Here is a 14,627-nt window from a genome sequence, read left to right on the forward strand (position 1 = left end):
TTCCTAATGAAATACTAACGCTCAGTTTCAATACACTTTTTCTCTACCTCCAGGTAACCGATAACGAAGTACAAAATAAAAGTCTAAAATTCTAAAATAACAAACTGGTTTTATTTTCTTCAGACTCCAGAGGCAAGAAGCAAATCTCATGAAGTCAAGAAAACAGCTGTAAAACGGGAACATGTGCCACCTGTAAACATGGAAGATTCTCCGCCAGTGTCTGATTCTGATGTAAGTATTGGCTATTGCTTCTGCATGAAGACATTGAGGGAGATAAATCAGGGCCTCCAGTCTCTCATCAGAAGTGTAGATTGTTTCAGTTGAGCTGTAAGGATATTATTGCCTAGTAGGTGTGCTATGAGCATGTTTCCTTTTAGTTTGAAAGACTACAACAACCAAATGATAGGCGTATTTGGATGCACTTCTAAAATGCTGTGTATTTTTCAGCCCCGCTGTCAATTTACAAAGCAGCCCTTTATTTCTGAATATTAGCTCCAGAACATGTGGAGTGAAATGAAGACAAATACTATTTGAGAGCTCTATGTGACAAGATATGCTTTAACTAAGACCTTTAATCTTTCTTTTAAAAGAACTGAAGTTAGTTAATGGTTTCCAAAGTATTTTTTCAATAGTAGGAATTAATGATCAACTGGAGTATCTTTTGTGTTTATTTGCTTTTAGGAGCAGCAAGAGTCAACTCGAGCTGCATCAAATTCAAACAGTGCTGCATCTCTAGATGTGTTTAGCAGTATGCTGAAGGATACAACAAGTCAACATCGAGCCCATCTTTTTGACCTGAACTGCAAAATCTGTACAGGTACCTACAGTGCTGACTTTGTGCAAAGTAAAAGAATGGTTATGTTAAGAGTAGTGTGTTTGTTTTCCTCTAAGCTATTTCATTGTTAAATAGTAATCAGAAGCTTTTGAAATCAATTTATAGGTCAGATTTCAGCATCCGAAGATGAAGGGCCACCTAAGAAAAAGTCAGTGGCTTCTGTTAAAAAGGTGGAGTCGAAATCAAAGCCAGAAGCTCAGCCAAAGTATGAAAGTTCTGCACCAGCTTCAACAGCAGAGCTTGCCACAGAGGCCAGCTCTGAAAACGCGATGGAAACTGAAGATGAACCAGTAGCAGAAACAGTTCCTCAGTCAAGCGCAGAAAGAGCAACTCACATTCCTGCAGCCCAGGCCCCTACCAGTGCAGATTCCCCTGTACCTGAAGAGGTCTCTGCTTTTCCTGCCACTTGTGCTGGCGTAGTTGTCACGACAGTAACAGTTTCGGGCAGAGACCCCAGGACAGCAATGAGCAGCTCCTCTGGTATTGTGACCCCAGCCCTGCGTTCTGCTCCTGCCTCTGACAAAGTTTCAACAGTGGAAACAAAACAGGAAACTTCAAAACCAATTATGACTGTCCCCAAATCAATATTGACAAAGCCATCATCCTCACCAGATCCAAGATACTTAGCAGTTCACCACTCACCCAATGTCAAGTGCGTATACTTTATAGTAACCCAAGCTACCCAGTCTTTAATGCGGTTATCTTCAACGTCCCGTGTGTCCCATGTCCCATTCCCCTCCTCCCAGTTAAAAGGCATGGTCAATGTTAAAGTTCAGGTAGCCTGATTCAGGTTTTTGATTTAGCATCTCATAATTTACCATCTCTAGTTGGAAAAGTTTTCAGACCATCAGCAGATAAATAAAACAAGGTATTACGCAGACTTGAAGTCTGCATGTACATTAATATAGAGAAAGTGTATGTGAGAGTATAAAATCAGTCCTTGATTATTCATCCTATATTAAAATACTTCTGCATCTGAATTTATGAATTAACCAATTGACCAGCTTGAAAGGAGGTGGATTTCTTCCATATTCTGGGTATATACAATAGTCAGCATAAATATTAAGTATATCCTTATGCAGCTGTAGTTAAAGACTTTTGTTTGTAGCCAATTCTTTTACTTGAGAACCTCAGGTGTATATTGTTAACCCAATTAGTAGGAAATATACAATTCACACTAGTTTGTTATAGAGTCAGGATCACAATAGTTAGAGTGCTAATATGATTTTATAAAGTGATGTGTTTTGGCATCTTTTTTCCTGTCTGCAGCTGCAAGTTCATTTACTGTTACTCCTTTTTTCACTAATAGCAAGTTAATGGAAAGCGTTAAAGCATTTAGTAATAAATCTGTTATTTGTTTAAAATAAAGTAGTTGATCAATAGAAGGAGGGAGGAAAAGAAAAGAGGTTCATTCTCATTTGCATTCTGTAACCTCTCTGTTCTGGATTTGTTTTGCAGTGTTGCAGAGCCACGCTCACCTCAGGACAGCGACACTTCCCTCTTTCTCTCTCGTCTCAACACCATTTGGAAAGGATTTATTAATATGCAAAGTGTGGCCAAATTTGTCACTAAAGCATATCCTGTCTCCGGGTGCTTTGATTATCTTAGTGAGGTTAGCACTGATGTGTTTATGTGTTTAGAATAAATCTGCTGCAGCTCCTGTTGCTAGAAGGGCTGGGGTCACTACATAGGTGTTATATTAGAACTGTAGCAGTGGTAAATGGCATCCCTTTAGTAATAGGTGGCTCAAGCTAGAGGGGTCACTGATGTGATCTGTTACAGAAGTTTGCTTGGCCATTTATGAAAAATATTGTGCTTTTTAATACCTTTCAACTGAAACCAGTTGGATGATATTACTCTGAGGTGAGTGTACATTGAAATAATGAGACTGTATCAAGGTTTGAGCTAAAACAAATAAGCTTTTCTTTCCCATTCCTCTGAAGCTTATTTTATGTGACTGTTAGGAAGTTTCAAACACAAATGTGTGGTTTAGGACTTTTATTAATAGGGTGGGTGGTTCTTCTTGATACTGCTTTTGCTAAACTGAGTTTCACAGTCCCCATGACAGGAAGCTCACTAGAATTCATGTGACTTGTAGTCACAAGTGCAGCATTTCCTGAGAAACTGAAAGAGTGGAGGAAAGCTCTATTTCAGATGTCAGCTTCCCTATAAAAACAAAGCCAGTAATGGGTATACAGAGCTAGTTTACGCTTTTGCTGCTGTCCTTGTTTGGGAGTGCCTTTTTTTTCTATGTATACCATTAGCCTCTTGGTAATTAAACACCTTGATATTTAGAAATAGCCTGTCCGAAGTTAGAAAAGTATGTGTGAAAGTTTCCCACAATCTAATAGTGCATTATCCACTGGGCTGCTGGGATGGGGCAACCTGCACTGCTTTTAAACATCAGTCTCGTTTGGTTTTTCTCATGCTATCGTGTAATACTTCTCGTTTAGGATTTACCAGATACAATTCATATTGGTGGGAGGATCTCACCGAAGACAGTCTGGGATTATGTTGGCAAACTCAAATCTTCGCTGTCTAAGGTATTCACTTAAAATCCTTTGCAAAACCCGGAAGAAAAATACAGCCATATGATATAAGAACTTTTTATAATGAGTAAACAGGAAATACTGACATAGATCACACCTGGAAAACTATGCACACCACCTACTCCTTTGACACTTTTGATTTATTGAAGAAATACTAGTATAGAGCTGCAGATCCCCTTGATCTCTCTCTCCTGCATATTAGTTAAAATCTTCATACTGTTTATTAATTTTTAATGATTGAACATTAATTATTCAGCATTGAAGATTAAACCCCAAATTTTAAAGAACTTTAATGAATTTTGCTATTAGAAATATTTCAGAAGTGAAAAAATGAGGCCCTGGATACAAATATAATCATGAAACTAAGAGTTTTCCCTTTCACTTGTATTAACTTGAGCCTCAAGAAGGTTAGTTTGATGTAAGATACACAAGTAACTTGTATTTCTGAAAATGACAAGCCTAATTCTGTTTTAGTATTAGAAATTGAACAAGAGTTCTCTCTTAAAGCCAGAGTATTGCCTTGAAAACATAGTTGAAGTGATAAATGCGCAGTTATTTTTTACCCCCTGGAATCTGTCCTTTACCATTTTATTTGCTGGTATATTGCAGCTTGAATTTTTCCACTTTGCTTTTGTATTACAGGAATTGTGTTTGATTCGTTTCCATCCTGCAACAGAAGAAGAGGAAGTTGCCTATATCTCTCTCTACTCCTATTTTAGCAGTCGTGGTCGTTTTGGTGTTGTAGCTAATAACAACAGACATATCAAGGATCTCTACCTGATCCCCCTGAGTACTAAGGACCCAATTCCTTCCAAACTGTTGCCCTTTGAGGGACCAGGTAAGCACAAAACAGGGGAGGTTAAATGCTAGGTAAAATCACCACACAAAAGTCAATCTAAGACAAATTGTTGAATGTTTAATGTAAGTGTTACTAAATTTTTTCTATATAAAACCAATTTTAACGTATCTAAATAGGGAAAAATTGGAAATCCAACTGTGGTTGAGATAAAATTACCTGAAAATTCCATAGCTTTTCCAACAAGATGCTTGTATACTAATAAGAGAATGAGTTTACCTATAAAATCAACTAAACCCAGCCACATTACTGGAAAAATAACCAAAATAGCACCCCCACACACCCTATCTTCATCAACCCATAAATCCACAAAACCAAGGCCCTTACCAGCCATTCAGTGTTACTTAAATCAACCAGGAAGTGTAAGCCACAGAGGAGTCAAGAAATCGTTGAAGACAAAGGTAGTATCTGTAGTGGTTTCACTCCTCTGTTGTTGTTTTATGCTGATTATTAATCTATATGTGCAATATGGTGCACAAGAGGTTTGTAATGTTTTATTCTAGTTGGAGCAAATTCTGGCCAAATCACTGACTTCTCAAAATTGATTTGTTGGGGGAAAAGGGATTCATATTCCATAGGGTTAGTAGGTGGCAGGTAGTAGTTGGTATAGGCAGGTTATAGTACAAGCTGCTGGTTTCAGATAAAAATACCATTAGTAATGTTTCGTTTGAGCTTGCTCCATGCTTGTGTGTTCAACATGGTGACAGAAGAACTGAGAATGAACTCACCCATGAAACACCCATTCAAAAACTTGAAGTCATCTTCATCTGAGGCTGGAGGAGTTGCCTGTGCATAGTTTCCAAATAAGTTATACACAGTAACAGATTGACAAGCTGAAGAGCTGCAGGTTACAATGAAGGTCCTACTTCATTGTCCTAGCAATGGTTTGCAGACTATTAAACGGTAGGTATGAAACAGCAGACATGTAAGGAGCTGACCTTTCTGAGAAGCTGACTGTCATCTCCTCCTCAAATACACATCTAGGACTAAACTCAATAAAGCCTTCTCAGAGCTTGATTGCAGGAGCAACAGTGTCTGGGACAGGTTTTCATGTGTTAATGGCATAGGACTTCAGCAACAACAGCAAATGATGCATCTCCCTCCATGAGACTGCAAAGGGTAATTGCTCTGAATCCTCAAATAAGATTTTTCTCATACACTCCAAGTCTGTCTTACCCATCCTGGAACAGTGCACAGTGGAAGTCATTGTTTTTAGGCTATAGCTAAAAAGGCAGGATTATTTCTATTTGGATTATAACAATATAGCTATAATTGTTGAATCTCAGCACCTCAGTCTTTAACTTACTAAATTGTTGAAAGGTGCGTAAAAGTTATTATTTCCATTTCATAGCCAAGATGTGAATACACTAAGCACAGAACACTTGGCACAGAGATATAGGCCAAGGGTCTTAACTCATGGACTGGTTTTTCCAGCCAGAATAAAAGCACCACCCTCCTTTCTGGGCAGTAACACCAGGAAGGGGCTGGTCATTCAATCAGCTGTAAATGCTGGGCTGGTAAATAACCTGCTTTAGGGAGGCACTTCCCTACTTGTCACCTCCCTGCATTCCAGTGGAAAGACCAGCTTTCCTTTTTACTTCCTTTTATTTTTCCTTTATAGTTTTCACTTAAAATGAAACTCCTAAAAGAAATACAGGTACGATTTACAGGTGTTGTTCATGGAGGTGAATTTTGAGTTTTAGATTGAAATTTCTGTTTGTAGTTGAACTGGATTAAAGGATAGCAATAGAAACAAGGTTCCAAAGGCAGAGAGGCCAGAAGATGTAACAGTTTCTTTGACTTTGACTTTGGCCATCAATTCACACTTGTTGGAAACCCCTGTAACAGCTTTACTTCACACTTGTGCTAAGTTGTGTTCAGGTAAGGTGTTTTTCTGGTTTTGTATATATGTTAAAACCACGGTATAAAAGACGTGTAATCCACACTTTTTAATGACATTGGATGGAATTCACTGCTTTTGCTTTCATAATCAATAAAAATATTTTATGGAAAGTGGTCATTGTCTCCTTAAATTTAATCGTGTACCTTCAAATAGAGTTGAGCAAGGACTCAAAAAGCATTATGCTTTAGATATACTTATCAAATCATCTTCAGATGACTGGAAGGGATGAAGAGGGAGAGGGCAATACACCCCTGCCACTCCAGAAATCCTAGTTAGGAGATATTCCAGCTGTATTACCCAGTTCTGTCGGGCACATATGGATTATGGATTTCTCCTGATTTCTGGTGGACTGGATTGGGAGCACAACTGAGGACTTCTGAACTGCGCTAGTACCTAGAAGATCTACAAAAACCTGTAACATGAGTGATTTAAAACCAGAAGAAAATGGAAGGTTATCCATACTTACACTTAATTTACCTCAGTTACTACCAGATTTTATGTATCAGTGGGCTCTTCTGCATTGTTTTGTTGCAGTGGTTTGCTGTATGTGAATTTACTTCTCTCTTTCACATACGCACTTAAGATTATTTAGCACTTTCATCCGTAGATCTCAAGGCACTTTGTAAAAATAGTGTAATCAGACTTAGTCACCAATAGTAAAGGGATTTAGTGGCAACTTTGGCAATGTAACAACAATCTTATGTAGTTCAATTAATGAAACAGCCCTATATCAGCAAAGGATTCTACAAATGTTGGTCTCTTCTGGTAGTTTACAATAGGATAAAGTATGAAGGCATGAAATCTCATGCTATTTAGAATGCTCTTTAAAATTGCAACAAATTGAACCAAATTTTATCTGTAGTTTCAATGGAGTTGGGTATCTGTCTCAGCAGAAATCATTAGGAAAAGCAGCAGTTGTAGAAGGACATGGCATGAAATGCATTGTGTACCTCCCTAGGCAGCAGCGTTGCCATGCAGGCAGTGATCTGTACCTCTAAACCTGATGATACCAGTCAGTTGCTCTCATGGTTAACTGGAACAAGTACTGAAATGGGGTTGATAATATTTAAAGATTATCTTGTATCAGTCTCTCTGCAGTTTAAAGCTGTGCACCGTGGGCATGCTTAGTCCATTCCCTTGGCTGTGTCCACTGATATACAGAAGTTAGGCACAGGTCTCTTAACAGGTAGTTCCTTACCTGCTGGTGATGGTAGGGAAAGATGTGGCCATTATATGCATACATATGGTAAAACTGTTGTAATTAATATATTTAAGGATTAAAAAAAAACCTAAATACTTGCCCAGTGCTGATACTTAGTACATCCTGGTTTAGTAGCTTTAGTTACAGGATGTATCTCAATAAAACCAGTGTCTGGACTTCAAGTAATTAATAGGATAATAACTATAAATAACATAGTGCTGAAAGCTGCTAACTCTGCTGACATGGCTTGCAGCACTTCTGAAATGCTTGTGAAAGACAAGTCATTGTGCAGTAGTTGGAGATTGCAGCCACCATTTTCCTTAGTACCTAAAATTAGGCACTTAACCTATTTATGGATGTTGAGATAGAATGGGACTGACTTGAAATACTGCACCGGCTGTATGCTCCCATTTAAAAGAAGCATTTAGTATTTGATCACTTCGAGCTAAGTGAATGTAAAGCCAGGTTAGGTAAAACTTCTAGTATTGGTGTAAAATTACAGTAGCAAAACATAAGACGTTAATGGGGTTTCTTCTGTGATGACTAAACAGATAAAATGACAACTAATGCTATTAACTTACCACTGGAATTTATTGTCTTGAAAGTGTATGAAAACTTTACCCTGTTTTAATTAGTGCCTCAATCTCGGTTTCTTACAGAGATTCAAACCTGATTTTTCAGTAATTGCTGTTTATTAGATACCCTGTTTGGTGGATTTTTGAAACCTCTTGATTTCAGTTACTGTTTGAGATTCATTGTGACTAACTGCATAGATCACAGGTCTCTGCATAGAAGTCAATAGCCAAAACATTACCAACAGGAGAACAGCAAGTGCCTACTAGGGGGAGTTGGATGAATGCCAGTTTGAGGGATACCCTGCACTGGTCAGCACTGACCAGATGTGCAGTTGTTATTCATATCCTGATAAAGAAAAGATACAAAGCAGATTGACACACAGTGAACCATTTCTAGCTAATGAGTCTCTTCTGACTGAATTGTGAATGGTGGTGGTGGTGGTGGGGGGTTCCCAGTTGTCTTTTGAACTACGTCTTGATCTTACATATTAATATAATTTAATTTAAGGTAGTAAATTATTGTGAACAGAACTGCTATAACTGCTTTTAGGCTGCGGGTGCAAATGAGTAATTGGATGAGTCAAGTATCTGTGATCCTTTGTGAATAGCCTTAGATTCACGTTGTTTAGATATTTAGATAATACTTTGTTTAGTTCCTGTCCTGCCTGCTTTCATTGTCCATCTCAGCATCCCTCCCTCTCTTACGGGGCAGATTTATGCATGTACTGAATTATTAGCAAATCTTAGTCCTGGTAATGTAAGTGGTTCATTTTCTTCATGCTTTCATAAATTTTATATGTTTTTTCTAAATATGAAAGAAGGTGAAAATTTGCAACACTTTTCACCTTTTTTAAATGACAAATCTTGTACCTGGAGGGAAAAAAAATACTGGGCACTGAATTTTAGGTGTACAAATAGGAAATAATAGGTACTACAAAATGAAAGCTTCCTAAAGCAGCATATCCAGTACCCTCTTAAGCACAGAACTTCATTCTGGACATGTTCATCTTCCCTAAGTGCGAGTGGGAACTGTCCATGTAAAAGGAAGAAAGACGGTAACAGACCTACAGCCCTTTTGTTTTTTCCTCTTTATCAGATATGTTCCCATCAGTTTAGGATATACTTCTCCAAGGATTCAAGCCTGAATGAATCTTTCACTAAGGTGTAATTCTATATTTCACTTGTAGAAAGGCCTACAGCATCAAACTGAACCCTGCAGCAGAGGGTTTAAAGTCACCAGGGTCTTGCCGAAACAACTCTTTTCTTGCAGAGAGAGTGAATCCAGCCACACATATAACTCCTTCCTGCTGAACCCCTCCTTTGCTTGCTCAGTAGTTCAGCAGTTTCCTTGCTTCTAAACTCTTAAGTTCCAAGCTTTGATACCGTTTCCAAACACAGTTTGTTTGAGGTCATCTTCTCAGTGATTACTGATATTTGTTTTAACTTGGAGATAGACGAAATGTTTATAGAGTGCTGTCAATGTTAGTGGTTTAGCACAGATTGTAATAGAAATAGTTACAAAGTTTACCCTTGGTTTTGTCACTTTTCAGTATCTCTGGGCATACAATATGTTTGCCAACTATTTAAATCACGATTTCAAACCTATCTCTGTAATCTTTTATTTAAAATATCAAGGAAGGGATTAAAACATTCCTTACTGTATACAAATATATATAAAAAGTAGAGAAATACAGATGCATATGCAAATGAAAATTGCCAGTAAGTCATGTAATGGAATTTAGAAAACCCTCTTTATGTCTTTTGTAGCTGCCACTATATAAAATACTATGTTTCTGCTGAAAGCATTACTAAAACCTAGGTTTTTACATCTACAATCTTTGTGTTTCCTTTCAGGTCTTGAGTCATCTCGGCCGAATTTAATCCTTGGATTGGTTATCTGTCAGAAGGGGAAACGTCCCGCCACTGGCTTGGAAACAGAAAAGCCAGAGGAAAAGCGAAGCCGAATTCAAGCACATGAGGAAAGCGGGACGCTAGGAATTTCGCAGGAGAAGAAAGCTCCAAAGTACACCCATTATTCAGGAGACCCTGCCATAAGTACAACACCACCTGGATCTCCTCCACCTCCACCGCCACCACCTCCACCTCCCGCTCCGGACACCTCAGCAGTCACACCTTCAGTGTTAAAAATACTGTCCTCAATCAAAAGTGGAACCACAGCTCCTGCAGCACCACCACCTTCAACTGCTGCTTCTGCCAGCACTGCTGCTACCCATTCTTCATCCACCAAAACGGCCACGCCGCTCGAGCACATCCTGCAGACCCTTTTTGGCAAAAAGAAGACTTTCGAGCCTGTTGCTAAGGATCCTGAAACTGTCCAGGCCTCAAATCAGGAAGGTCAGGCTACTCCTGAGGGGGGAATTGCAGCCGTTCCTTTGTTAGATCCCATTGTGCAGCAGTTTGGCCAGATGTCAAAAGACAAAGCTATAGAAGAGGAGGAGGATGACAGACCATATGATCCTGAAGAAGAATATGGTCCAGAGAAAGCTTTTGAAATGCAGACTGGTGACAGTGAAAAACGATATAATGCGGAAAAGCCGTCAAATGCAGCAGAACTAGAGGATGAGGCCTATGATCCAGAAGATGAAACTATCTTGGAAGAGGCAAAAGTGACTGTTGATGATTTACCTAACAAAATGTATACAGATTCTAAAAGCAATTCTTCAGAAACATCTGCTTCATACGTCCCCGATTTATCTGCATCCTCATCCTTGGTAGAACAGCAAAAGATGTTGGAGGAATTAAACAAACAGATAGAAGAACAGAAAAGACAACTAGAGGAGCAAGAAGAAGCCCTCAGACAACAAAGAGCAGCTGTTGGTGTTTCCATGGCTCATTTTTCAGTGTCTGATGCTTTAATGTCACCACCACCAAAATCTTCCCTACTAAAACCTGAAGTATTCCACCAGGACCAGCAGGGTACACAAAAAGTAGATTTACCTTCCTCTTTAAATCAGCAAGCACAACTTGTAAACCAGGGCTGTGACCCACGGCAGAACAGAGATCCTCGCCAAGCTCGGAGGATGGCAACAGAGACTAATGACAATGCTGATGCTCGATTAAAGCCCCAGGTGGTACAGACTGAGATGGCCACAAGAGAAATGGCTCCAGCTGCTTTTCCAAATGCTTTTCAGATGCCACTTGGTAAGGAGGATAAAGCTGCTCAGCCTGGTTTTACTAGTGATAATTGGGTTTCAAGTGAAACCATCAAGGCTTCTACAGTGTCCCAGAAAGAGTCATCTAATAGCAAATTTGAAAACACGCTCCAAATCACTTTGGAAAACGTGAAACAAACGGCTTCTGGAGAACCTTCATCCAAACCTCTGCGTAAGGTGCTGCTTCCAACACCTCCAAGTACATCTTTCCAGCCTAATTTCCCCGCATCAACTGACAGCCAGTCTTTGCATGATATGCATAAAGTGTCGTGGTCAGATGAGCCAAAGGAAATGATGGGAAGAGATTCTTTCTCAAATCCAATGTTTACTTCTCAGGAACAGGCAGCCGGTCACTTTGAACCAGAGAGGGGTCTTTCAGCAATGCAATATGATGAGCAAAGAAATCAGTCTCATCAATTTGTAGAACAGACTGAATCTCCATCAGTTCAGGGTGAAGGTGGACCTTCCCAACAGCACTTTGAAGAAAACCGAGCTGGACCTCAGTTTGCTTTGTCAGGGCAGAAAGGAGGACTTCCACAACCACTCATGCAACCCGGAGGACCTCATGGACCTAATTTTAGAGGACCGGCACCACAGTTCCCTGAAGAGCATGGTTTTCCAAACAATGATGGGCAAAGAGGACCTCCATCCGGAAGATTTGGAGGTCAGAAGGGTCCCATTCCTTCCTTATTCTCTGCACAGCATGGACCATCCTCTCTTTTTGGTGATAACAGGGGCCCTGCCCCTCCTTATCATGGTGTTCCAAGAGGAATGTCACCATCTCAGTTTGAAGATCCCAGGGAACCTCACATGGAACAAAGGGAATTCTCAGATTCCCAGTATAATGAAATGATTAGGCCTCCAGGGCAGTTTGAAGGACCAGATCAACCTCAGTTTATGGGAAACAGAGGACCTTCGCCTTTCCCTTTTGGAGGTCAGAGGCGGCCCCCACCAGCTCAGTTTAAAGGACAGAGAGGAGGCCCTCAGTTTGGAGGGCCAAGAGGTCCAGCCCCGAGTCATTTTGGGGGACCAAGAGGCCCTCACCCAAATCAATTTGAAGGGCAGAGAGGACCAGCTCCAAATCACGTGCCTGGTCCAAGAGGACTTTTGCCACAGCCGTTTGAAGAACGGAGAGGGAATTCACCACCCAGATTTGCCAACCAGAGAGGTCCAGCACCAGTTCAGTTTGGAGGACCAAGAGGATCCACACCTGCAATGTTTCCAGAAGAAAATGAACCTCCCTCTTCTAGGTTTCATTTCCAAGGTCAGTCACAAGGCATGAAGCCAACCCCAAGACCACTCCTGGACCTTCCAAGCCATCCGTCCCACAGAAAAGAGATGTGGGATGAAGCTGGACCATCTGCATCTGGTTCCAATATTCCTGGACAAGGACCTGACTCGGAAGGACAGTGGTCAGCATCTGACTTCCAAGGCAAAAATCCTGAGTTTAGAGGCCAAGCATTTGAAGGGAGACAGAGAGACAGATATGAGGGAGGAAATAAAGACAAGGGCTTAGATCAACCAGAGTCTCAGCAAGCAGATAATCGACAAGGTAGACCCTTTGAGGAAAGGCGAAGGGATCGAGAACACAGCAGACCTTGGGAAAGAGACCGTGGCAGAAACTGGAATAGAGACCGGGACTGGGAGAGACACAGAGACAAGGACTGGGACAAAAATAGAGACAGAAACCCAAACAAAGATAGAGAGAAGGATTCGGACCGAGGTAAGGACTGGGAAAGAAGCAGAGACCGAGACAGAACAAGAACCAGAGAGAGAGACTCCTACAGAAGACGTGACAGAGATCGATCACGAAGCAGAGACAGAGATCGCGACAGAGACAAAGATCGGGACCGGGATCGGAGCAGGGAAAAAGACAGAGATAGAGAGAGAGATCGAGATCGTGACAGAGACAGAGGAAAAGACCGCAAAGATCGGAGTAAAAGTAGGGAAACCGGTAAAGAGGTGAAGCCTGAAACACCGAAGGAGACTCAGAAACCTTCAGAAACAGAAGCTTCATCTTCCACTAATCAATCATAGAACTAAGACTGATATTTCCCATAGCTAATAGACTTTTAGAACACAGCAAGGACTGAAGCAACATCTTGTACATACTGTATATTCTAACCTTTACAGGAATCCCTTTGTAAAACTAGCCTTACACAATGTCCTGACAAATAATAAGCAATTTTGGAACAACTGTGAATGCAACTACTCGAATGGGTAAAAGGCAAGAACACACCGGACTGTCACTTGCTGCATTTTGTGCATAATGTTTTTCTTACCTGAATTCACAGCGTTACCTGTACTGAGATTTTGTTTTTTCTACTTGCATCTTTATCTTAAAGTTTCCATTTACAGTACAGAAATGGAAAAAGTCTAAGAAGAGCATATTGCTTTTTAAGATTATAAAGTTATGTTTTCCAGTAACTTGAATTGTAATTTTATAAGAGAATTTAATCCAGACCTTAGGAGCCATACTTTTACATCTCATTTACGTGATATTTTGGTGTCAAAAAGTTGATCCTACAGCACATGCTTTAATAAAAAGGAGTCCAATGTTGCTGTCTTGTTTATTTGACAACAGAAGGGTCATGTCTATTTAGGAAAAGGCTGCAGAAGAAGTGTTAATAACTACTTGTGACTGATGAGGCTTTGAAAACGGAGTGTTATAAGCTTAAAGTGCACTGTCTTCCTTTTTATATACATGTATTTTGTGTTTTGGAATCCATCTGTTAAGTGTACAGCAAAGAAACAAGTCATCCTTGGGGGTTTTTCATGAGGGCAAAGGGTTTTCATTGTCACATTTTTACAGATCTGTAATTAAAGAACATATAAGAGTAGCACCTTTACAACCAGCAAAACTGAAGAAAGCCTCAGTTCTCTGAACAAGGCTAAGACTCAAATGAATTGGCTTACCAAAGGGAAGTAGTTGGTTAAATAGGCAGCTAAATCTGTTCCTTTGATTGAACTGATTTAGTGGAGCATTTCTGTGGTTTGCTTTGAGTTTCCAGAACTTTCCCATACACCTAAGGAATTCCCTGGGGCTTTTTTTTTTTGTTAGAGCCTGCTTAGCCTGGTAGTTTATATAAACCTCTCCACCGAAAAAGGTACAACTGCATTGAGCTTGGAAAGAAGAGCAGCGGGACTTCATGTTGGGATTCAAGGGGGACTTTTTTGGCTGTGAAGTCCATCACACGGCTCCTTTTCACGTGGTCCTCGTTCTGAAGTATGAAATAACCCCCCACTAATTTATTTGAGCGTGAAAATGGACAGTTGGGTAAATATTTTGGTATTTTTATAAGATAGTTTTGGAAATATAAAACGAGATTCCTTATAACCATTTACATCTTGGAGACTGCGAGTAGCGTGCAAGCCGTGTGGCACAGATCCCATTGGTGCATCTTTGAAGCCCTGCTACATGGAGGGTTTGCCGGTGGAAATGATCATCTGTATCCTGAACCTGTAGACGCAGCATTACAATGAAAATGCAACCATCTCCTATGGTGTAAGAGTTCTTTTCTTAATGAGATGTTTC

The 14,627-nt window shown here is 40.2% G+C and overlaps 1 protein-coding gene across 3 annotated transcripts in view; it reads left to right on the forward strand.

Moving 5' to 3' along the window:
• DIDO1 (death inducer-obliterator 1) overlaps nt 1-13,652 on the forward strand; it is a 55,443-nt gene extending 41,791 nt beyond the window's left edge. For all 3 annotated transcript variants that reach the window (XM_065691701.1, XM_065691702.1, XM_065691703.1), the window contains 7 exons: nt 124-231; nt 682-817; nt 941-1,487; nt 2,294-2,447; nt 3,289-3,378; nt 4,027-4,222; nt 9,774-13,652. In XM_065691701.1, the coding sequence (XP_065547773.1) occupies nt 124-231; nt 682-817; nt 941-1,487; nt 2,294-2,447; nt 3,289-3,378; nt 4,027-4,222; nt 9,774-13,129 (4,587 nt within the window). In that variant the 3' untranslated portion in view covers nt 13,130-13,652. The remainder of the gene's footprint in view (nt 1-123; nt 232-681; nt 818-940; nt 1,488-2,293; nt 2,448-3,288; nt 3,379-4,026; nt 4,223-9,773) is intronic.
• Nucleotides 13,653-14,627: the final 975 nt, after the last annotated feature.

Source organism: Lathamus discolor, chromosome 11 (assembly GCF_037157495.1).
Source record: "Lathamus discolor isolate bLatDis1 chromosome 11, bLatDis1.hap1, whole genome shotgun sequence".
Lineage (NCBI taxonomy): Eukaryota > Metazoa > Chordata > Aves > Psittaciformes > Psittacidae > Lathamus > Lathamus discolor.